General features: G+C 33.1%; 1 protein-coding gene across 3 annotated transcripts in view; it reads left to right on the forward strand.

Moving 5' to 3' along the window:
* The first annotated feature begins 1,388 nt into the window (after positions 1-1,388).
* The window catches only part of LOC126969267 (retinaldehyde-binding protein 1), a 52,454-nt gene continuing 27,524 nt past the window's right edge, over positions 1,389-26,318 (forward strand). Inside the window, exons 1-2 of one of the 3 annotated variants that reach the window (XM_050814648.1) lie at positions 1,389-1,509; positions 2,615-2,856. In XM_050814648.1, coding sequence (XP_050670605.1) covers positions 2,629-2,856 — 228 coding nt within the window. In that variant the 5' untranslated portion in view covers positions 1,389-1,509; positions 2,615-2,628. Of the gene's footprint in view, positions 1,625-2,614; positions 2,857-26,318 lie in introns of all 3 variants that reach the window. The other 2 variants (XM_050814647.1, XM_050814649.1) reach the window with 2 other exon arrangements.

The raw sequence follows: 26,318 nt of genomic DNA on the forward strand, positions 1-26,318 counted from the left end.
ACCAGTGGGACTCCCCGATGCTGGCTCGTTGGATACGGCTGCACGCAGTCGTGTAGTAATTTACCGTCATCATCGGGAAGTCGACACGGACCAGCCTGTTATTTTATTTTATTTTTCTTAATATGTAAATTAAATAATAAAGTTATTACTAACACAATTTTGTAAGTTTGTACTAACAAATATGGATGTAATCTCATGTATGGAAATAATTGATTATTATTATTATTATTAAATGCATACATAAAAATCACAGCTATTCATAATATCAAATGTATAAGGTAGGAAAACATAAATTATAATGAAATAATACGAAAGAATAAGTAATTTAGATGTAGTTTGACGACGCTCCAATTTTTGCACCTTGCCAAATATTAAAACTAAATGTTTACATTAACAGCAACCATGAACTAGAATATATAATAATTATAATATTTTTATAATTTATTAAGTTTAAGCACGTGTAAGTAACAAGCTCACAGCGTGAGAAACAACTTCTTTTCTTCATTAGTTATCCAATGGTAAGGAGATTGGCCGTTGTTGAAAAGGGGTGCACTTAGGGGTAGATATCTATATTGGTTTTATGGTAAAAGTATTTATTTACTTAAGATACTAAATTAATCTATGACACTTGCTAAATAACTATAATTATTAGTTCTACTTGTGAGTACGCGGATCTCTACTATTAAATGGTTACTCGGACCAGTCCTGTAATGGTTATAGGCAAATGGTTAATGGTAACTAGGACCGGACCGATCAATGGTTACTCGCGTACTGCCTTACTAAAGGCAACGCATGGTTATAAGTAATTAATATTATCTACTAAGCAATATTTGTAATATAATGCTGTTCGATGGATTTACTTCGAACAGTTGTGGTTTGGCATGGTTTTGGTTTTCACATATACGTCAAAAATTGGCGTAAAACACAAATACAAAAAAAATTGTGTGAAAAGGTTAAAGGTATGATAGGACTTACGAGGATAAAAGTGAAATTATATTCTGAACGGTAGTATAAGAAGTTTAATAATTAATTATAAATATACTAGTCGCTATAAGCAGCCATAATACAATCACCTGCATCTACCGTTATAGGCAATAGTTGGCCTTCTCATATTAATGTTTGTGCAAAATTGGAAATAAAAATATTCAGTTCTTACTATTTACTTTTTTCCGGATACACGTACAGACAAGCAGAGAAAAATTCTAATTGTAATTGGTAATTGTTTGCAGTGTGCTGCAAACAATTACCAATTAACACAGTCTTTTACAAAATATCCAATTTACTTATGTATGTAAGTGTATCATATGTTGAGATGACTGCTTGACCCCCGACTGGTCGTGTTCACCCTCTGCGGCGGTCGGCGGGCGGCACACGTCGTTCGTTATCAGTGTGTATATAACCGCGCCGGTTCTGCGCGCGCGCACACTCGCTTCACTCTATCGCCCGCCGCTCGATCGATTTCCCGCCCTTTGTTTACGCCGGCGCGTGAATTTCCACTACGCGTGTGAGGTTAGTGCGTTTTTTCACAATAATTCGCGTTGGGACTGGAATAAAAAAAAAACTTGACCGAGTAGTGTTGTGTCTTGTTTGTTTATGTGCATTTACTAAAGACAGGTATATACAGGTACCTATTCTATATTTTTTTTTGTAATTTACACAAGTTGTAAGGTTTCTATTCTAAATTATTGTTTACGAATAGGGTCAATCTTTTTTTTTGTGGAGTAAGAAAAAGAAATCATTTTTAGATGATGTAATAAATTAACAAACAATAAAAGTATTATTAATAATTACACTTACATTTAACTTTATTAATATTACAAAATTTTTTTCAACATAATTTATGAAAATTGCGAACAATTTAATAATTCATTTAGTAATATTATGTTTAACCTTTACGAATGCAATAACTAGGTTGAAATTGGAATAGTTTATGTAAAGTGATCAATTGAAGTAATATTGTCGTGTCTTGGCACCGTACACCGTACACGGTGCAACACGAGGAGTGACTCGTGTGAAGTTGATTGAACTGAAATTATTTCGTTGATTGTATGATGTCACAGATGCAACAACGTGCACTTTGCTAATTATAATCAATAACTAGTTTGTGACCGTGGCTTTGTTATTCATAAATCATAAGTTCCAATAATGCTGGTAAACAAATAACTTATAAATAACATTGTTTTATATTACTAAACGAAACAATTATGCCAAAGTCTACCAAAGTTCTATCGTAATACCTTTAGTGAATTAAAGTGTTTCATATATACAGCATTTCTGTTTTCTTTTGAATTGCATTACACCAGGATTACATTTTTATGTATTATATTGTAAATTTTAACATAGTAAGATACAACAGATATAATTTTAAATATATTAGAACCTTCATAAGTTTAGGTTTAAGTACCTCATATATTTTACATACTATATATATTATTATGTTAGTTTTCCTATGTTGATATATATATTTATACATATATTATATTTATTTTAAGGCCCATCTCATTAATCACAAATGATAATCTTAATATTATAGACTTATTACTAATATACACAGATTGTATGTTTTATTATAATAAAAATGTTATTTTTTAGTATTTTAAAATATTTATTTAAGGTACGGAGAAAGATATGACGTCGAATGACTTTAGACTGGAGAGAAATGTGGAGCTATCGGCCGAAACGAGAGAGATAGCTGAGAGAGAACTGAGGGAAACCCCAGAGAGGGTGAGAGAGGCTTTAGAAAGACTGAGGGAACTGCTGAAGGAGAACAAAGACTTGTACTTTGGTGATGATGATGAAATCCTCACAATATTTCTACGCCCCTGCAAATGGTATCCAGAAAGCGCCTTGGCACTTGTGAGTACTCAATCGAATTTATTAATTTTGTTGTGGATAAATTCTACTAAATGCTTTTTCATCTTATAGCTACTTCTTTTGGCGCGTTAGGGAAAAAATATCAGAGAGAATTTTTATGATGCGCGCATCATACTTCAATTACCTACTAGGCTTCTTCTAACCCATATGTCTACTGAACCACAAACTTTATTTTTTGGTTCTGTTCGTCCATCTGGACAGTCAAAGGGGTCAAAAGCCCATACAGCCAAGTCTTATTTTTATTTTTCTATTCTTCAGTCTTCACTTTACACAGCTTGTTCAAAGTCAAGCTAAGTCTTTATATCATCTTCATCTTCAAACATAAATAGTACAATTTCACATAAAAGTAGTATTTCGTGTTCTTCATGTTTCATTTTTTTTATGTGAAATTATACTATTTATGTTTGAAGATGAAGATTATATCTGAAGATTATATCTGAACCATAATCAATGGACAGGGTTAATTTTTTTTTATAATATGTGCCTTGGGATGAACGACTGATAATGAAACTTACATAACACCAAATGTCAAGTAGGATGAATATCGTAACTTCAATCGTAGACAAGATAACTTGTTTGTTGATATTAAATGATTGTTCTTTACATATCGTAAGGATATTACCATTAAGTATTATAAGTACTATGTATTAAAATTGTAAATATTTATGATCAACTTGTTATATATAAAATATGTATCATTTTATTAATGCAGTGTCCTTCCTGGCTGGTTGTTATGTGTGTATAAGAACTGCGTTTTTTATTTTAAAACTTCTAATATAAAAAGGTTATCTTGTCGTAAATACCACGTACTACAAAGCTGTGGTATGAACTTCCTTGTGTGGTGTTTTCGGAACGATACGACATCACATGGGTACCTTCATAAAACCGCGTGGGTACCTCTTCTCCTGTGATTTTTCTGGTGTTGCAGTAGAATGTGGGCGGCGGTGATCATTTAACATTAGGTGTCCCTTACACTCGTTTGCCCTCCTCTTTCATAAAGGAATAATCAAACATTTACTTCAATCTCCAAACTAAACGCTTTTAGTCAAGTAGAGCCAGTGTCTATATTCAGTAATGTTATTCGATATTACTTTTTAATATGTGCTAAGCTTATCTTTATTCTTTTCCGCTCTAGTGCCTTTTGTTTTCCTCCTGCATATAACCTCCAAATGCATGAAGGAGATTCTTAATAAAAAAATATGTGTACAAAATATCTGTATATAATATGACTATTTCACATCGGTAATACTATGACTTAAATTTAAAATAATATATTTTTTCATTTATTCATACCTACTTGCTATTTATAACAGAAATATAAAAAATAACGTAATTAAAATTCATTTTAAATAACATTTAGATCAATTTGTAGATAAATAAAGTTGTCATTGCATTGGCCGAATGAATTGAAACCGTGGCCATACCACGTCCTTTATAAAAAAAAACTTACTCCCGTGAAGTAACTACATTTTCACGTCTCTATCACAAATATAAAATATAACATTAGAGATATTAAACAATAATAAGTTTATATAAATTCTTTTTAATCTTCCATTTTGTATTTTTATTATTATGTTACATTACTTACAATATGGCCAAACATATTTTAAAATTCTGTAGCCGTAGCATTTTTTAAATGATTGTGATTTAAGTGATTGTATAAGTTATCAAAATGCAGATTGACTTATTCGTAAAATACTAAATATGTTATCATCATATTGGTAAGGTTTAATATAACATATCGTTAAACATATTTGCACCAGTGATAATTGGCTGGAGGTTTGTTTATTAGAAAGCTTTAGACTCTGTATATTAAAGGGTACAAGAGAAACTGAACCGGACAGTTTCATCTGGAGTCTGTTATTTGCATGCAATATAAAATAACGCGTAACTTTCATTAAATCGCATTTCGACTCAAGGTTATTGACTACTCTGTTGTGTGACTTCTGACTGTCATTTCTCTATAGTAAGTTGTCAATGCTTAGTAACATGATAATAATTAATATTTGTTTGATAAGAGAACATCGTAAGTCTGATAAATGTATTCACAATATTATGTTGATCACTTTAATTAAAACTCTAAAACGTGTAACTTACTTAATAAAAATACTTTACACAACCACCTGGATTAAATTTATATTATGATTTAATTTTATTTAGTTACAACAACGATTTCGAAAAAATAACAAACAGATTACTTATATTTAAATATGTAAATAACGTAAGTTAGTAAATTGTAAATCTAACTATTGTAGATTCACAATACTTATTGTTATATTTACAATGAAAAAATATTGTAACAACAACTAATTACTTACGATAATTTTATAGTTTTTCTAAAGACTTATTTTAAAGCACACATTAGGGATAAACGATTAAATTCACAAAGATTTCGACTAAATATGTCGATTTAACAATTATTCCTGTTACCATTATTAACTCAAACCTTGTCCACATATAACCAACAACGACAAACAAATGATCTTCCTTCTCTTTCACTCGCCATCCGCCGCGCGACACATACTCTTTTTCTTCCGCATTATAGATTTTTTTCGCCGAGTTTGTTATATGTCATAGAGGACATAATCACCGCCGCACATATGTCAACACCAGAGGAATCACCACAGCGTTGCCAGCCCTATAAAAAAGTGTTCGCGCTGTTTTTGAAGGTGTATGTCATATCGTCTTGGAAACACCGCACAAGGAAGCTCATTCCACAGATTGGTCGAACGTGGAAGTGGTCATACGATGAAGCGGATTATTATGTGCTATATAGTTGATGTATATCTACATAATAATGTTGATAACGACGTTAAATTATATAATAAACATAAAAAAAAGTAAAAATTAAAGTAAATGATTAAAAAATTTCAAACAGCTCAGCTCCAGGGGGGGGGGGGCATGTAGGTGTCAGTGATCACTGGCTATTGTAGCGCACGGCTGTTTTTTGCTGATTTATGTTTTTTTTTAATTAATTTATTAATTCATGATTACGGTTAAGGTTATTTCTGTTAACAGTTAAATAAGCAAACCAAGCTATTGTTGCATTAATTAGTAATATTATGAAATCACACATTCGTTATCGATGACAATATACATATAGAATACATAACCAGTCAAAGGGCAGTACTCAAAAGATAATGTTATCTGCGCCCTTCGTGACACGCTGGATATACTAAATTGTAGACTCTGGACTTTCGGGAGCATTATGTCATCGTGTCCTGTTACTAGTGCTTGTTGATTGTATGTTTATCATTGATTCATTATCATGATTTATAATATAATTTGCTCGATAACAACCAATGGTCCATATAGTACTGATTGTAAATTAATTAATTCAACTCACTGTATTGATTTTGATAAAATAAATGACACTCACGTCAAAAGTTATATAGTATACCGGAAAAAGGTTGAGCTTAATGAGAAGAAGTTGGAATAAAGCGTCATCGTTTTACAAATTATTTAAATTATAAGCTATGTAAAGAAACATAAAAACGTCATCACACTAGTAAGTTAAAAATGAATGTAAATTTATAAAAAAAAACAAGAGATATTGAGTACAGTAGATGCATCAATCCACAAACACTGTAAATAAATAAAGGTATTATGCGAACTTATATCTTGCATATAATATCATGTTATTTAGTGTAACCCAGGCACAGTGTAAACGAGTTTGTTGATCAGTTAATGTTACCGTCATCGTCATCTTCACAGCACCATCGGATCCTATTTCACTCATTTCACCACCTTTAGGAAAATACCTAGACGTGCCAAGGTCCCAATCTGAAAATGTACCGCAACCTTATATATAATATACCTTATTATGTGAGTTATAGGTAATATTGTTTAAAATCTATGCTATGTTAAGAATAAACACAAATTTACTAACGAAAAACTTAAAGTGAAATATTTGTAGTATGATAATATCATGATCCACTAGCTTTTTGGAAATATGCAATGTTGTTTGTAGGAAGGTTAACAATCCGGTTTTGAGATTCAAGTTAATGATCCTGGGAGTGACTGGGACTGCTTCTGGTCATGGACCCATCTTCTTGGAAATTCATTATCATCATTATAATGTAGTGTGTTCGAAGTTTATTAAACTTTCTACTGAAAAAGTATCGCATCGTGGATACAATGTATAGAAGAGCCGACAGCCCGATAATTCAATTTGTGCGTTAGCTATATTAGTTTAATATTTTTATTAAAAAAAAGCCCGCTGAGTTTCTTGCGCCCATTCTTCTCAGGTCTGAGGCAGTCTCTTTTGAATGGGTGGTAGTTTTCGACGTTCAATAAGTGATTTTGAATCCTATTTTGAATAAAAATATTTGAATTTGAATTCAAACAAGTACCAAAGTGTCTGTCAGTTGTCAATCAAAATATATTACAGAAACAATCGATTCGCTTTCCTTTTCTATCTATAATTAAATATTCTGAACTAGATTCTTTCTAAGTCTTTTCTTTATTATTTAATGTTAGCTGCAAACAGAGGCTTATTTCATTTTTGGGCCCCACTGTTTATATTAATTGATGTGTTACTTAATAAATAATTTATTCACAAACGTAACAACGCCGGATTTTCTCATGTCTAAACTGATAATTTTTTTATTCTGTGCTTTAAATACAATGGTAAAGCCGAATCTGTTTAAAAGACGCAATTTGCAATTTAGGACTGTTATAAAATATTTTATTAGCCTTAAATCACAAGTCAGTTATAGTCGACCAATTTTATCGAAGTAAAAAAGGAAATTTCGTAAAAATATCAAATGACGTAAGACGCATTTGAATGTTTTATTTTATAGTTCAAATTCAAATTCAAATATTTTTATTCAAAATAGGATGTGAAATCACTTATTGAAAGTCAAAAAATCTACCACCGATTCCAATATGAATGCCTCAGGCCTGAGAAGAATGGGCGCAACAAACTCAGCGGGCTTTTTTTTCCATCAAAAATATGTTTTACAATTAAAGTAACATTTACAAAGTAACATAATTAAACTTATTATTTAATAGCCTGAGGGCGGTCGCTCCATTCCCAATCTGTGGTATCATTAAGAAAGTCATTTATGTTATAGTAACCTTTACCACACAAACGTTTTTTAACAATTCGTTTGAATAACGTAATACTTTTGTTTTGAACATTTTCTGGGATCTTGTTGTAAAAGCATCGCCCCACAAAAGACTTACTTACTCGACTTAGCCGAGTAGTAGGCATCATCAGTTTATGTCTGTTTCTGGTGTTAACATTATGGTTATGACAGTTTCTGGCAAATTCACTTATGTGCCTATGAACATACATTACATTATCAAGAATTATCAAGTTGTCAAGATATCAGAGTGGCGAGTAGTATTTGTAACAGTAGTATAGTCTGTAGTGGTACCAAGTGATCCACGATACTTGTTCATTATTATATAAACAACATCTTGTTAAGACGACGACATAGTGACATAATGAATATTGCACTCGTTCGTTTTAATATTGTTTACGTAACACTCGTATTACATTCACCTAAAATTATCAAATCTCTGTTCAAAGAGGCTTATGAGAAAGTGGGACTCGTAAAAAAAGGTCACTTTAGATTACGCCGTGACGCCGGTAATTGTAACGTTTTGTGTAACTTTAGAGACGGTCACTGACAGAGGCATGTTTGTGATGAGTGATCATAGACTTACAATATACTAGCGTATATACGACCTGTCAGCCCCCATAATACGTGACAGATTGTGATATGGCAATGTGTGCTTTAAGTTGTGGTTTAATATTCAAAATACTGAGAAGCTAACGCTGAGAGTGGCTGACTGCTTACGACCTGTCAATCAAAATACGGCTACAGCAAGAATACATTCGATTTACTTCTTTTCCTTGCTGTATTTCCGTTAGAGGTTTCACTCGCACGCTTCATTCGTCTATACGCTCGTATATTGTATGTCTATTTATTTACCACAACTATGTAAATTCTTTTGCAGTAAAACTTCTTTGTGTTCGTCTTGTTGGTAACTCATATTTGTACGGAAATAACATTCTATATTCTGTTGATGCAGTTTCCGCTATTTTATAAAAGATACTAACTATAATAATGTTGTGAGCATATAACATACAAATAAGTACCTTGTGAGAAAAACAAAAATAGCTGGTAAATAAAAAAATATAACTTGAGTCGCGTGTACATTAAACACACACAATTATTATTGTACTAGCTAACCCGACAGACGTTATTCTGTATATAATAAATAAATAATGTTTTTATATAAATTTGTCAATAATATATCATAACATCAACAATTACCTACTTCGTAAAATATGCACCCTGCTGTCGTAATGAAATTGTTTCACAGCAGAACTGTCAAACCGTGTGTAAAAAAATACTCTCTCATAGAAATTATGTATGGACACATCAAAGGAAAAACAAATTTGTTGTTTTTATTTAATTTAGCAGCATTTTCCTATTTATTCACCTTTTAAACCTTCCCTGGACTTCCACAAATAATTCAAGACCAAAATTAGCCAAATCGGTCGAGCCGTTCTCGAGTTTTAGCGAGACTAACGAACAGCAATTCATTTATATATATGTAGATAGATTAGATCACTTCTTATCCTGTAATGACAAGAGTTAGCAAGCATTAAATCATTTAAAATGTTTTATTTGCATTTTCGCTTTTCCATTCAAATACCGACTGTGTTAGAAACGTGTTAACAATCGGTGTACCTGCCGACTGTCTGGTGTCGGACCAATGGAAGGTGCTCCATCAGGCTGAGTGAGATGTCGCGCCCTCTCTAGCATCTCTCTCAATGCACGTCGCAATGTGTCACGAAATATTTAATAATGAAATACCTATTCCTTCATTGTTATTTTACTTTATATTTTTGTTAAGTTATTATTGATATCATCTTATGGCATGTATGTTATATTTAGTTTGTGAAATGAAAGGTTAAACAAACTGGTCAAGTGTGATACGCTCGTTGAGAAATGTTGATTATTTCATTTTTTTTAAAAATCATTGTTATGAGTTTGTTTTATTGTGTACTGCCTTTATTACGGTGAGTGTAATTATAATAAATCTATTATAATATTATCCTTAACATCTGGATGTATATCTTCGCATTATTACCCGGCAATCGGTACCGCAAAGGTACCGTCGGTACCGGCAATCCTTGCCGGTTTTTTGCTTGAGTACAGATTAACATTTGCTTTAGTATAGATTAACAATATCTTTATAGTACGTAGCGCACATGACTAAATTAAATGTTGAGTGCAACGAAAACCGTCAAAACGGCTCAAGGTCGGTCTCGAATTATAGAAATCTATTTAGTTCTCCACTTTGTTTTGTTCGATACTGCCTTGTTTAATTAATTGATGATAATTAACTGCATGATAAACATACAAGGTTCCTTCAGTTCCGCATATTGTGTCGAGATAACGTTATACCTACCGCCATCACCGCTACACGGCTACTCGGTAACTATTCATTTGAATTTTTCCGCACGTTACTGCTGAATATTTTTAAACTTCATTCTTAATAGTTTTCTAATCTTTTTAATACAAATATTCGGTATACTAAATGAAATACGCACTTTTGTTAAAGTACCTACGTATGAACTTCCGAATTCATTTAAGGAACATCAGTGCGAGTAGATATTTTCTTTGTGTAAAATTATATTATGAAATATATCTTTTTTACTATGAATATTATTTTTAATAGGTTAAAATATTTACTTATTAGTAAAATACTTGAATATACATACGTATACCTTAGATAATCTATACGTCTAGAATCTAGATAGAGCCTTTTGCTGTATTGCATGACATTGACATTGCATGACAACAGGCCATGCTTATTACTTAAGTGTAACTGTCGCAGCTACGTCGTATACTCGCGATACGTCAGTCACTTTGTTCTAGTGTGCGTGTGTCTAGAGGCTAACAGTTCTTCGCTATTTTCTTCGAAGTCTTCACAACTTTTAAGAAATATCTACTGAATAGGGATGGATCAGAAGTAATACTGTAATACTTGTAGCGCGTTCACTTGAGGTGTTCGTAGTTCGCATCTACCTGTATTTTGTTATATTATAAGCATGTAATTCAATACAGTGTTGACAAATTATCAATTTATTTTCTTTTACTAGATTAAAACAATTGACAAATTTCTACTTTGAGTAAATATGATAATTAAAACATTCGATGTCGAAAACGTGGCAGATTTTCCCTTAAATCTATCTAAATTTAAATCTATCGACGTTTTCTTATAAGCAGCCCATTTTTTTTATGTATTTTAATCGGTAGAGATTATATTTTGTAAAAATATTACGGCCTTACCTGGGAATAAACCAAGAATATGCAAAATTTTGACTATATCGATGACAAATGTCAGTATAATAAATAATAATTCTGAAGTTTCCGAACGCAAATAAACGCGTGAAACGTTATACGTCCGAATAAATTAATCATAAGATCAATGTCTATTTGTAAACATTTTGCCCTAGATAATTTTTACCTTTAGATTGAGTATCTTGCTGCTAAAACACCGATAAAAACAGGCCAGGAATTATAGTTTAGTGTGCGTGACAAGCTACGTCTTACACTCGCGATTTGTATTACACTTTGTTTTAGTGTGTGTGCATTGTTCATATTAGAGGTTAGTTCTAAACTGAATGTTTTTTGACGTTTTCTCAGCTGCCATAGTCTATCTAGACGTATAAATGATCTTAGATATATAGTATATCTCTGTACGTAATATGGTAGGCTCTGTAGGTACATATAATATATAATATTTGTATTCACTCATTAATAAACAATGCACGGTGTATATTAAAATATGTGTGGTTTCAAATGTCGTGGTTTATGAAATATAGTTAGGGTGACGACAGCCTTTGTTTTGATTGCTTGTGTTGTTACAGGGAGGTTATAAACTGAAGTGATTGACATCAGTTGAACTGTAAGGTGATCATTTAATATTCCATAAAACAACTTGCAAAACTATTTTAGTCGTAGTAGTATATTTTAGTGAAGAATAAGAATCTTAAGAATCTTCTTAAGAATAAGAAACCGTCCGGATTGAAATATCAATTGAGATAAATTTATACCACTAAAAATAGATTCATTCTTAAGAATAAGAAACCGTCCGGATTGAAATATCAATTGAGATAAATTTATACCACTAAAAATAGATTCATTCTTAAGAATAAGAAACCGTCCGGATTGAAATATCAATTGAGATAAATTTATACCACTAAAAATAGATTCATTCTTAAGAATAAGAAACCGTCCGGATTGAAATATCAATTGAGATAAATTTATACCACTAAAAATGGATTCATTCTTAAGAATAAGAAACCGTCCGGATTGAAATATCAATTGAGATAAATTTATACCACTAAAAATATACTACTACGACTAAAATAGTTTTGCAAGTTGTTTTATAGAATATTAAATGATCACCTTACAGTTCAACTGATGTCCTTAAGGACGCGTTTACGAATTCGATAAAAATGAGATATTTTTCGGTAGACTTTGTGATGAAATAAAACTAAATCTATCAAAACTAAGAATTTCCGCAAATAGATTACTTCTTTATCTCCAATTAGCGGGTAAATTTTGCATTGAAATTTTGATATTTTATGTCGTAAAAACGATTATCCGTTACCTCTTCACACAAAAGTGACGAACTGGGGCTTCATTCAGGATCATTTTGTCTGCTACTACTTACATAATTTTGTCTCTTAAAAATACGTAAGGAAAGCAAGTCTAAAATTCATATATTTTTCTCATAAGCATGAGCTTTAATGTGTGGTGAGTGAAGAAACCACGCAAGAAACTCTACGAGCATTCTTTTTTTTCGCTCTTTTTAATGAAATATACAATATTGTACTGTCATTGCTTTAAAATAATCATAATCTAGTCCGAGGCTATCGGATAACTTAAATATTCAGCTGTGAGTAGTAGGACTTATGACAGAGACATTTTTGTTAAAACATTTAAACTTATTTATAGATAATGCCTGAACAGTTGCTGGGATTTATTATAAAAGTGTATACATTTACCCTTAAAAATATTATGTATCTTATGAAGCCTACAAGAATTAGTTACATACGGGTATTTCTAGGTAAAAAAATGATAGGTTTCAGATAATTAATAATCAACAAACATATACACCTTCTCCGGAGCACGGTGCGGTGTATCTTATGTACAGCCGAAGGAAAAAAACAGCTCTCGATTTATTAAGGTTGGCTTACACCAATTACCTTTAGCATTAGCAAACATGATAAAAGTACCGGTTAAGTAAGAAATTAGTTGCACCATTTGACAATTTTAGATGACGTCATAACCTTAAATATTAACCGTAACCATCCAATCTCTGCCGGTTAAAGCTATTGTTAATATTCTGTCTGTGTCTTGATTTATATAATACTATGTATTCGCCTAAATAATTTATTGTTTACTTATCTTATCGTTCTGTTGTCATGTCTGTAAAATTGTATTCATTTGTGTTCTCAGTGAAACTATTCTAGGATATATCCAATATTGTAATTTGTATATTTATTTAACTTAATTTTGTGCTATAGTGATGTATCTATTTGTTTCCTTAATAAATAAATTATATAGCTAATTAGCGACCTGTCAAAAGTTTCAAATAAATATTCGATATTGACTTAATATTTCACTATTTAACTTTAACTTTGCCAAGGAAAAAGGAAAACGTTACTTGGGTAATACTTACATTACTTAACTCTACGGTACGCGTTACTGTTAACGTTAAATTTGACTAAAACTTTAACTATAACAGCTAATATGATGCAAACCAGCCTAAGTGTTACGGGAGAAATATAATATTATGTTTTGTAGCTAGTAATAATAATGTAATATACATTAAATTTCTTAATGAGTATTTTATTGTGGTAGTTGGTGCAGTCAACAAGATTAGAGAAGCTAATATTGACAAGTATGAGTTGTTATCTGTTATTGATAACAGTTGACCGAAGCGTCCGATAACCGACGGGATCCGGTATCGGGATCCGGACAAACAATAAAACAAAGGAAATACAATGAATGAAGCCCTCAATACATTTCAAATGACCAGATACTACCCGGTTACATTATCTGTGGATTTGACGTCGGCTTTGTTACGGTGTGCATAACAAGCATCACTAAAATATTATTATTAATAAATAAACAACGATTTATTTTTCAGTATTATAGATTGATGTAAAGGTTGTGTTGTGATGTTGATAAATCTTAAAAAAAACACTAAAAACTAATCTTAAAAAATATTCAGTCGCAATCAAAGTCAAATCTTATTATTTTTGTTTTCTATATTCAAGTTTTACAATGATACAGCTTACTTTTACCGTTAAGTTTTACTTACCTTTGCTGCGATTAACTTTTATTGTAAACTGTACGTGCACGCTTGCACCTAAGCAGATGGCGTTTTTATCTTTAACATCTATATTCTCAGTGAGACGTTCCAAGGAAACAATTATTATCTTTGTTTGTTATAATTTGTATTTAAACTTTATGCCGTATCTGAGAACTGACACATACATACATATCCACGCCAAATTAACTAACAAACAACTAACCTAAAGATAACTTATTAAAAGCCATTCTCCTCAGTCGTCTTAGGACATACACAAATCTATAAATTCTAGAGCATACCATATCAACGTGATCCGAGAAATTAAGATCCTTATCTAAGAAAACACCTAAAAATATCGTACTGTCATTTTTTTAAATATTTATTCCATTATAATTAATATTTATATCAGTTTGTTCGTTTTCAATTAAAAAAAGGAGATCGGCAAACTACAGGCCTATAGCTATTACCTCCCTGCTCTTCAAATCATGGAAATCATAATTAACCGCCGGCTCTATATATGTACTCTATGTATACCTAGAAGAACGACCCAAAGTACGGCTTTATAATGATCGGTCGGAAGGCGATCTTCTGGCATACCTAACACATAGATGGGTGGCGGTTATTGGAAGCAAAGAAGAAGGCCTGGCAGTTAGCCTGGATATAGTGAAGGCCATGGAACGTGTATGGCACAAGATGCTCCTCTCAAAACTTCCATCTATTGGGCATCCTGAGAGTTTATGCAAGTGGACCTCCACCATCCTCACTGGGCGCAGCATACAGATCGTTCTCGACGGTTATTGCTCGAACCCGAAGCCCGTGAATGCTGGAGTGCCCCAGGCTGTGTGATATCTCTTTCACTGTTTCTTTCTGCATATCAATGATATGTTGCTACCTCCAACATACTGGATGCAGATACTGCTATGCAGACAACAGCACGAATGATGCCGTATACACGGGCCATACAGGTCTCTGTCGGAAATCGTCTACGAGTGCCGAGAGAAACTTGTGTCTTCTATCGAGTCCTCTCTTGAGAGTCGCGGAATGGGGTAAATTGAAAATTGTCAAATTTAACCCGCAGAAGACATTTGTCGTATCACCGCTTTTTGACAACACTTCCGTTAAAGCCTCTGCTATTATAGGAATACTGGGTCTCAAAATCTCGAGCGATTGCCAAATCCGCGGTAATCTGGAGGGCTTTAGCTTTCTAAATTGGTTCAAAGAAGCTGGGCGTGATAAATAGAGCACGGCAGTTCTGCAGGTCAGCCCACATTCTAGCGCTCTACAAAGCGTATTGCTGTCATACCTGGTCTGGCGCACCGCAGTATCAGCTCAATCCATTTGACCGCTTGCTACGTAGAGCTGCTTGAATTATCGGGGACCCAGTGCTCTGTGAATGGATCACTTGGCGATGCATATAGACGTCGCTTCATTGTGTGTCTTCTACCGCATTTATCACGGGGAGTGTTCCGAAGAGCTGTTCTGCCGCTGAATTCCACCTTCGCACGACACGTCACATATTAGGATAACATCCCCACCATCTGGATTTGTGGTCTTTTCTCTTTTCCATAAAAATATGTTTTTATAAGTTAGCTCAATCACATTAATCTTGTAAGTAATATATATGTAAGTATATGTATATGTGAGATACATTTTCACACCAAAAAAGGGTAGAACAGGGTCAATATTACTTGGTAAACTATGTATCAAAGTCAATATAATAGGCTATTTATAATAAACGACGTTTAATCATCAAAACCATGACTATTTATTACCTGCTTATTACCTACTTATTAAGAACCTTGTGATGTTAAAATATATCTATTTTTTGAAACTTATTTTTTAATTAGTAACAATTCAATAGAAGATCACTCTTACTCTGACGATGGGAACAATAAATAAATACCATCTTTGTGCTGCAGAAGAGGGCTATTCGCGCGATTTATAACCTAGGTCCTAAAGAATCATTAATAGATTTTTTTTTAAGAAATAAACATTTTGACTGTTGCTTCTCAATACATTTTTGATAATGATCTGTATGTTCATAAGCACATTGAGCAGTTTTCTAGAAACTGTGACATTCATAATGTTAACACGAGGAACAAACATAAACTTGTTATGCCTACTACTCGGTTGGGTCGAGTTAGTAAGTCTTTTGTTGGACGATGTATATGCTTCTACAATATGATCCCAGAAAATGTACCAAAGAAATGTGTTACGAAATTTAAAAGAATTGTTAAAAAACGTTTGCGTAGGAAAGGTTACTATAGCATAAACGATTTTCTTCATGACACCACAGACTGGGAATGAAGCGAACACCCTCAGGCTCTTTAATTATAAATGTTTATTGTAGTAATCCATATTTTTGTATAAAAAAAAGGCCACTGATTTTCTTGCGCCCATTCTTCTCAGGTCTGAGGCAGTCTCTTTTGAATAGGTGGTACTTTATGACGTTCTTTTGAAATAAGTGATTTTGAATCCTACTTTGAATAAAAATATTTGAATTACGAAAAGAAAGTAGAACGAATGCTGGATTAAAGAATATATATCTTTAAGAAAAAACACACACACATATTATGAATGATGGTCATTTAGTATTATTTTATAGTCGCGTGTATCAAAACTGAAGTGCCCGCGAAGCGCGACGACGTTGCCCGCTGTTTGTTTGTGCGCGGGGGCCGATCTTCATACACAACCGCCCCGCGCCCCTCGCCCCTCGCCAGTGAGACCCGATATTTCTTTTTCTACGCGTACGCGGCCAGTACTTTTCACAGTTACATAACAATGATTACTCCGTTGATGTGTCATGGTCTATCTTGTATATATATATAACCTTTTCAATTAGCACTGCGTATTTATACGTTTAATTTGACATGCTTACTGTTTCATAATACTGGCACAAGAGTTATTGTTTAATTTTGATCACGTCGCAATACAAGCAGTTCTTTGAATGTGAAATCAACTTGAATTTACATTAAGTTCTATTATTTCTGTCTTATTCGCAAATTATAAGTTCGTGCGGCGCCACAGATTCAAATTTTTGAAGTGAAACTTCTTTAGAATCGCTGTGATTTGAAGCTCAACGAAACGAAAAAGCGAGACGATAAATGGTAAGAAAAAGCAAAGAAGTAACAATTGGTCGAAACAGGTAAATGTAGGTAAAATGTACCAGGCGCTCATAGTTGAAGAAGATATTGAATTATATAAGAAGCGAGTATACCTTAATATATTCTGTCGTTATAACGATACATAGACACCAGGAGAACACAAATATAGTAGCGGTGATAGTAATATCTTATATAGCGGTTGAAATCATGATTGTGTCATCCTAGTAACATGTACATCATATTATGCAGTTTATAGGCTTAATGTTAATTTTGCGATTTTCGATTGAGTTTGTGGACGCCAAATTAAAGAAAATGTGCAGGAGTCACACTGTATGAACAACAAGATCAAAAACAGTAATTGACGCAGTATTCCATATATAATATATGGACCATATTAAAACCAAAGTATTTATTTCATACTTTAGTTACCATAAGCCTCTTGTATCGTTCATCGAAAATGTAAGCTCTGAGTCTCAATAAGTCTGTGTATTATATAATATTACGTACACATTATCAGGCTATACTACAGTCGACATACCTATGTATACTGTGTACATACTACTGAGTATCGTTGGACAGTCCCGTTCTCGAGCAGAAACGCATTCATTCATTTAATTCAAATTCAAATATTTTTATTCAGAATAGGATTTTAAATCACTTTTTGAACGTCAAAAACAATCACCCATACGAAATAGTATGTGTCTGACCAGAGAAGAGCCGGCGCAAGAAACTCAGCGGGCATTTTTTTTTTCATAAAAATAGGGTTACAATATAATATCGTACAATAATGATATTAATAATAAGCCTGTGTTATGGGTTTCAAGACAATGATATATTTGATACAATATACTTACTTAAACATACATAAATTCATATAAACATACATAAATACATTTAAACATCCATGACTCGGAAACAAACATCCACATTCATCATATAAATGCTTCCTACCGGGATTCGAACCCGGGACATCTAGCTTAGTAGGTAGAATCTAACCACTCGGCTATACAGGTCGTCAATATACATTTATAATTATATAGCCTGCGGGTATTCGCTCCATTCGGAGTCTGTATCGTTGAGAAAATCATAGTTATAATAATCTTTCCCACACAAACGTTTTTTAACAATTCTTTTTCATTTCCTAACACATAATATGTTTTGTATATTATCTGGGATCATGCTGTAAAAGCATAGCAGACTTACTAACACGACTTAACCGAGTAGTAGGCATAACAAGTTAATGTTTATTCCTCGTGTTAACATTATGATTGTCGCAGTTTCTGGTACATTCGATATTGTGCTTATGAACATACATTTACAACATTATCAAGAATATATTGAGATGCAACAATCAAAATGTTATTTTTTTTTATTTTTTCTCTTAATGATTATTTAGGACCTAGGTTATAAATATGAGACAGTTGATTAACCAGCTTTATCAGTAGCGGTAGTTATAATCTATACTAATATATAAAGCTGCAGTGTTTGTTTGTTTGTTTGTTTGAACGCGCTAATCTCTGGTACTACTGGTCCGATTTGAATGATTATTTTAGTGTTGGGTAGTCCATTTATCGAGAAAGGCTATAGGCTATGTTTTTTTTTTCAAAATTAGGGATCCATAATAAAATTGCTATTTTGTAACACAAGGTGTAAAACCGAAAACCTATTTTTGCGTGCGCTGCAAAAACTATTGACAATAGAATAAAATGATGTACAGGTTATAATATAGGCAATATTTTATTACTTATAAAACTATCGCGTGAATTATACTTTATATGGCAAAACAACGTTTGCCGGGTCAGCTAGTTATATATAATAGTAGAGATTGGGCAACTCTCGTAACGGGTAACTAGACGCACGGGGCTCCGAAGCCAGCTATTAACACGAACCAGTTCCAGAAACCAGCACAGCTTGAGCAACACTAACTCATGCAGCCGACGACACAGACGTAACATAGTATCCATCAAGGACGATCTTAATATTGCATTCATCTACATATAAATTATTAGCTCCTTTTATTAATCGTTGCATCTACTGTTAGCAGAAGGCCTTCATTTAATACGTGAGGCATTTTTGAGAATTTTTCGACCTCCTAACTTATATGGTTATACTGGTAAATGAGGACAAAGTCACGGGTAACAGCTAGTAAGTAATAACAATAGCACTCGTAAATACACCTGTTACACGCACCCTGGTATTTATTTAAAACTTAGCAAAATACTTACTTAGTAAGTTTTTATTTGATGTTTGTGACTTTAACTAGGACTTTACTGTGTAAAATAAAGTTATGAAAGGCATTGTTTCCGTTCATTGTTGTTAAAACTAAGGTTACGTACCGTTACACTGTTAAGTCGTAATAATAAAGTTGTATCCAGGAGTTATAAAATCTCATTTTTGTCCACTCAAACATAATCTTTAGTATGCAGCTGATATTAAAAGGCATAAAAGGCATTTATTTTCTCAAAATTGATTCCTTTAGAATTCTTTTTGATGTCATTTCTTATACTACTAGACACTACTACCGCTTCGGAAACAAATGGCGCTCTGAGAGAGAAGAAGCGGCGCAAGAAACTCTCGCAGCATTCTTTTTTTTTGCGCTCTTTTCAATAAAAATATACAATATTGTACAGTCATTTCTACCGCTATAAAATAATCACAATCTAGTCCCAGGCTGTCCGATCATTTAGATATTTATCAGTGGAGTAATAGGATTTACGACAGAGCCATTTTTTTATAAAACATTTAAATTTATTTATGATAGATAATGCCTGAACAGTGGCTGGGACTTTATTGTAGAAGTGTATACATTTACCCTTAAAGCTATTATGTATCTTATGATATTAGTGGATTTGTCTGATATTTAAAATATTTAGTATCAAGAACAACTCGCAGAATTGTAAAATGATGAATTAGTAGGAACATTATTTAATATAAAAGGAGCGCTGGTGTGGCTTTGTAAAGAAACTGAAACCAAATACCCAAAACGGAACCAAATGTGCAAGATAACTTAATTACCGCTTCCATCTTCATATTTAGCTGAATGTGGATTTAGTGTTGTAAATGATTTACTTATAAAAAAAAAAAGAAATCAACTTGATGTAACACAACACGGAGAATTGAGATTAAAGCTATAAAATCTTCGTGCAGCATGCATCAAGTGCAAGAATCGCACTAAATGAATATAGAAAAGAAAATATATTAAAATTATTTTGAATTTCAGTTTTTCATTTATATCTTATATATAAAATTCTCGTGTCACAATGTTCGTTCCCGTACTCCTCCCAAACGGCTAGACCGATTCTCATGAAATTTTGTGAGCATATTGAGTAGGTCTGAGAATCGGCCAACATCTATTTTTCATACCCCTAAATGTTAAGGGTGGTACACACGAAATTTTTATTTTTTTATTTTTTTTGACATTTTTTTTTTAATTTGTTTGATTATGAGTCAACATTAAAAAATACATACAACTTCAAATTTTCACCCATCTACGATCAACAGTTACTTTTGTATCGCGATTTAATATCGGCAATACAACGTTTGCTGGGTCAGCTAGTAATATATAAATGTATTGAAGTTTTACTTACGATGTTTTGATAGCAAATTCATAGTGATTTCTTCCTAAAACTTATCACTTATATTTCTTAAGGGAGTAAAACAATTTTTAAAGGTTAAAAATTATATATGGGGGCCATAAAAATATTAGGAATTTTAAAGTATAGAATAAAAAAGGATGGGAAATACTGATATAAAGTTAAGATTTGAGTCGCTTTTTGTTTGAATGTTTTTATTTTTTTAAGTAAATAAGGGACGAGACGAGCAGGACGTTCAGCTGATGGCATTTGATACGCCCTGCTCATTACAATGCAGTGCCGCTCAGAATTATTGAAAATACCCAAAAATTTTGAGCGGCACTACAACTACGCTCGTCACCTAGAGACATAAGATGTTAAGTCTCATTTGCCCAGTAATTTCTCTAGCTACGGCGCCCTTCAGACCGAAACACAGTAATGTTTACATATTACTGCTTCACGGCAGAAATAGGCCTCCTTGTGGTACCCATAATCTATCCGGCTTCCTGTGCAGAGGACCCTCCCACTGGCATTAAACTGGCCCTATAACTACTGAACCGATTTAAACAATTCTTTCACTACGAAGCTACGCTATCGCGTAGGTGACAGGCTATATTGTATTTTTTTTAAAATGAACCCAATGTGCACAAAACTACCTAAAATATTATTTACATCGCGTGCGCTGCAAAATCGATTGATGATAGAATAAAATGTATTATGATTTTGCAGAACACATCGTTATTTACGAAAATAGTCGCGACAACATAATAATATGAAATAAGTGTTCTTTATTATAATGTTAATTAAAATGCGGCAGCTAAGTGCTCAGAGGTGTGTGTACATGGACGAAGTCGCGGGGTATCAGCTATCTTAAGTTACTCAACGGTAGTTTTGTTATTGTGTCGAAAGTAACAAGGCATCATTATGTTATACCATTGAAGTCTAAACCGTCTTGGTATTATGAAAACATGTTGCGTGCAGTTGATATACCACTCATCTGGATGTATTATAACATTATCAATGCTTACATTAACTCTACCTGAGCTAATGAGGTTGTATCAGAATCTGGTATGGCCTTAGATGCAAGGTGTACCTAATGTCAAGATCATTATGTTTTCTACTTACTTGCAGAATACGTAATAATAGTTCATAATAAATGGATTTCAAAAGTATTAATGCTCGTGTAATAACTGAATGTTTATTATTACCTAGGTAACACTGAAAATGTTTAGAAAATGAAAAACGACTTAATGTAGAAAATTGCCAATACTTTTATTGTTTTTCGAAGTAATCTCCGTTCCTCTCTACACATCGTCGCATTCCATGGAACCAATGAGAAAAGCAGTGGGCCCATTCCACCTTAGGGGTCTATTCTATGGAATTTTCGTACGCTTTCACCGCATCTTCAGGGCTCGTAAAGCGAATGCCTCCAATTTTATCTTTAGAAATAAATAAAAGTCGCAGGGCGCCAGGTCAGGACTGTATGGCGGATGACTCATTATCTCGACACCTGCCATAGTCAAATATTCAACAGTCCGTTTTGCGGAGTGCGCTGAAGCACTGTCGTGGTGAAGGCGGATCCTGCTTCGAGGGCGCTGCTGTCGAATTTTTTCCAAGACAACAGGAAAACAGCGAATGACATTTCAGCCTGCAGTAATTGTCAAAAGTAAAGTAAAGAATGGGGCAATCATCTTTTTTCCTTGACTTCTTCCTTTCTTTACCTTAGTTGGCCGATCGTCGGTTCGTAGCAATATGTCCAGCTTTCATCACCTGTGACGATGTCAAATACAGCATTTGAGACACCGCCGTTAATCTTATCTAACATCTGGCGCTACCAGTCCATGCGAAGGTGTTTCTGGTCGTCGGTGTAAGTATGAGGAATCCATCTGGTACAAATCTTCCTGACGCATAAATGTACGTGTAATATTTTTTGCACTTGACTCATACCAACTCCTAGGCTTGCCCGTATCCGCTGATAGGTTACTCTCTTCTCTTCCTCTATCATGCGTCGCACAGCACTGATGTCAGTAGTCTCTCTTAATGGACGTCCCTCAAGCGGATCATCATTGAGATTGCTACGTCCACGCTTAAACTCGTTAAACCAATTATAAATAGTGACACGAGATGGGGCTTCACTGAGAAATGCTAATCGCAGCCTAACATAGCTTTGTGGTTGAGTTAGCTCCCAACGAAACTCATAATAAATCATTGACCGAAAATTTTCTCGCGTTAGTTTCATTTTCACGTGTAACAAGAGTTTTAGATTTGCCGCCAATACACAAAAAAAAACAAATGACAAGTGAATGCAATATCCTACATTAGGTTACCAAAGAGTTCTAAGTTTGAAATTCAAAAAAGTTCTTATTAGCAATGTTTCTAACTGGGTAGTTCTAAACAGTTTCAGTGTTACCCACGTATTATGTCCTATGGTATAATGTTATGGGGCAGCTGCCGGTATTAATACCATATTTGTGCTGCAGAAGAGGACTATTCGCGCTATTTATAACCTAGGTCTTAAAGAACCATTGAGAGAAAAATTTATTGTAATAATAATAACGTTATACCTGAGAATAAACTAAGAATTTTCAAAATGTGGACTATGATATCACTGGCAGCACTGTCAATACAATGGTAATTCTGAATGACAAGTTAGCCTTGCAAATAAAACGTTATACGTTCGAATAAACCAATCATAATAAAAATGTCTATTTGTAAACATTTTGCATCATCAGCATCATCATCAGCTGAAAGACGGCCACTGCTGAATAAAAAGAATTTTGCATATTCTTGGTTTATTCTCAGGTGTAAGTTTATACAAAGTTTATTTGTTATATCCGTTTATGTCTACTGCGGGAAGTAATTAAAATAATCTAAAAGTATTGTTGCTCAATCGCTTGGACGTGGCATCGCGTTCTAATAAGTTACTACATAATGCAATGTTGCAAGCTTGGATGTTGCTTAAACTAACATTAATAATTATTATTATCTGTGTTCATAACATCTTACACCGAACATTACATACCAATAATACTCTACCTTTTCGTCTTTGTAATTTTAAAAGTACGTTTTGCATACGGTTCAATGTATCAATTTTTTATGACAATAAGGAACCAGGCGAGCAGGACGTTCATCTGATGGTAATTGATACGCCCTGCCCATTATAATGCAAAGCCGCTCAGGATTCTTGAAAAAACCAATAATCTAATCGGCATGCTGTGCAATGAAGCCCATTGGTAAATTATTTTAATGTGTTGTATTGGATATCAAAACATGACAAGAATATATTTGATGGATCTATCTACTAAAATTTTTGATTTTTGTTTGTAATCGGTCGACAACAAGAGTGCGCACCTTCGTTTGTCATCTTAAAGAAAGTAATCACCGCCGCCCATGATCTCTTGCTAAAGGAAGAAGTATTGCTGGGATTTGGAAGCTCCCTATGTAATATCGATCAAACGGGACGACAGATTCGACTAAGGGACCTTCAAAACTTGTAAATAGTTATTTGAAAACTGCAATGTGGAGGAATACCACACATCATGATAAATTGCATACAGCAAGATAGAGAAAGAAAGCGAATCTGTTTTATAGCGGTTAAGTACTGTAACCGAGTTTGGTTGACAAGTGGTAAACAGTCAGCAACGCTTGTTATTAGCTCCTTAGTATTGTGAATATTAAACTATCAAACCCACACATTTTATATTGTGGAGTGTATATTGTAATACATCGGTACGTACCAAGTCCTTCGTTCTCGAACTCAGTTTTCGAAGGTTCCTCTTCTACCAGTTGGGTCATGGGTGGACTGCCATAATTCAACATACTTTTTATCGGATTAATTATCAGCATGCAATGAATGTGATTATAAGAAATTTTTGAAGATATACTTCTTTAGACGCGTTATGAAAAGATGATGAGAGTGAAATATTAAGATGCGCGCGCATCCCTGTAACACTAAAATTTTTTGACGTTTGCGTCATTCGTTTCTTTTTTGGTTTCTTCGTCCATTATTAGGACAGCCAAAGGGTTCAAGCCCATACAGCCGTATTCATTATATAATAATTAATTGTCAAAGCCATCTTTGCAAGATTTTTACAAAATTGTCCATTCTAAAAACGTAGAATTGTACGGGGACTAATTCATTTTAATGATTTTTGCTTCATTAGGCCAAAGAAGTATAACTTCTTGCGTGCATACCACCACCATCACCACGTTGTTTTAACCAGATTATGCCATGAGACCAGATGCGATATGTCCTATGTTGGCTCTTAAGCATTTGTCTTATTCATCCACCAAGGAATTAGGATTTAATAGCTTATTTGATTATTGTAAAAAACCTCTGAATTCCAAAACCATAGCCCAACGGTCCAATCTGTAATCGAAAACCATGCACACGGTTAACATTACTCATCGCGTCGTTATACGTATGTATATTAAAAAATAACTTTATTTTAATATCGTTCGCAATAGGCACTGCACTTGGGTTTGAGTCGCGAAAATTGATACACTTACAGCTTGAAATAATTTTAAAAAGAATGTTTATACAAATAAGCAGGTTTGATAAGTGTGTGTTAATCCAACACGACCGAAAACGAAACAATTACAAAATGTGTTTTGTAACTTGGAACATTGATCTTCACAATTCTGATTATTGTACTGATGAAATTTTTATTTATTTATAAATTTTAATTTATAAAGAAATAAAAAAAATTCACTCTCCTCGTCCTTCTTGCTTCTATTCTATTGTTTGTAAATAAAATAAGCACTCTTTAGATAAAGCAACAATACTTGTAGTGTTAATATTGAGGGTATTTGTAAGTTATTTAGTTTGTAATGTTGTTCATAAAATTTCTTAGCACCTAAATGTTCATGCCTTGGTTTTGTTTTGTTTTTCTTCTGTATAATTAATATTTGTATGTAGTTTTAAGTCGTTTAATTTTTCTTTAAAAATAAGTAATTTAATTTAAGTAGTTAATTAAGTATTAAACTTTAAATTTAAATAATATTATATGTCTTCCGACGACCTTATTGTACACGGTAAAACTCAAATGAGTTTATGTATGTACAATAATTGTGTTACCTATAATATGTAATTTGTTAATAAGAAAGAAATAAATAAAAATAAAAAATAACGACCTACCTCAATTAAAATATTGTTCAGATTGTTATGATGTTAAATGGTGCTAAGATATTTTATTTAAATTATTAGAACCAGAAACATCTGGAGTATATGTAGACATTAATAATATCAATCGGATAGTTAAGGTCGACAAAGAAGTCGTGGCAATTACTGATAATTTTTTAATGGATATCACATTAGATCAGTTGGAATCTTTTTGTCATATGTGCTATATCTAGATATTTTATCACATATTTATCCACAGTTGTAGTGTATCGAGCAGACTTAGTTCTGCTTCAT

The sequence above is a fragment of the Leptidea sinapis genome, chromosome 17, assembly GCF_905404315.1.
Source record: "Leptidea sinapis chromosome 17, ilLepSina1.1, whole genome shotgun sequence".
In the NCBI taxonomy this organism is placed as follows: domain Eukaryota; kingdom Metazoa; phylum Arthropoda; class Insecta; order Lepidoptera; family Pieridae; genus Leptidea; species Leptidea sinapis.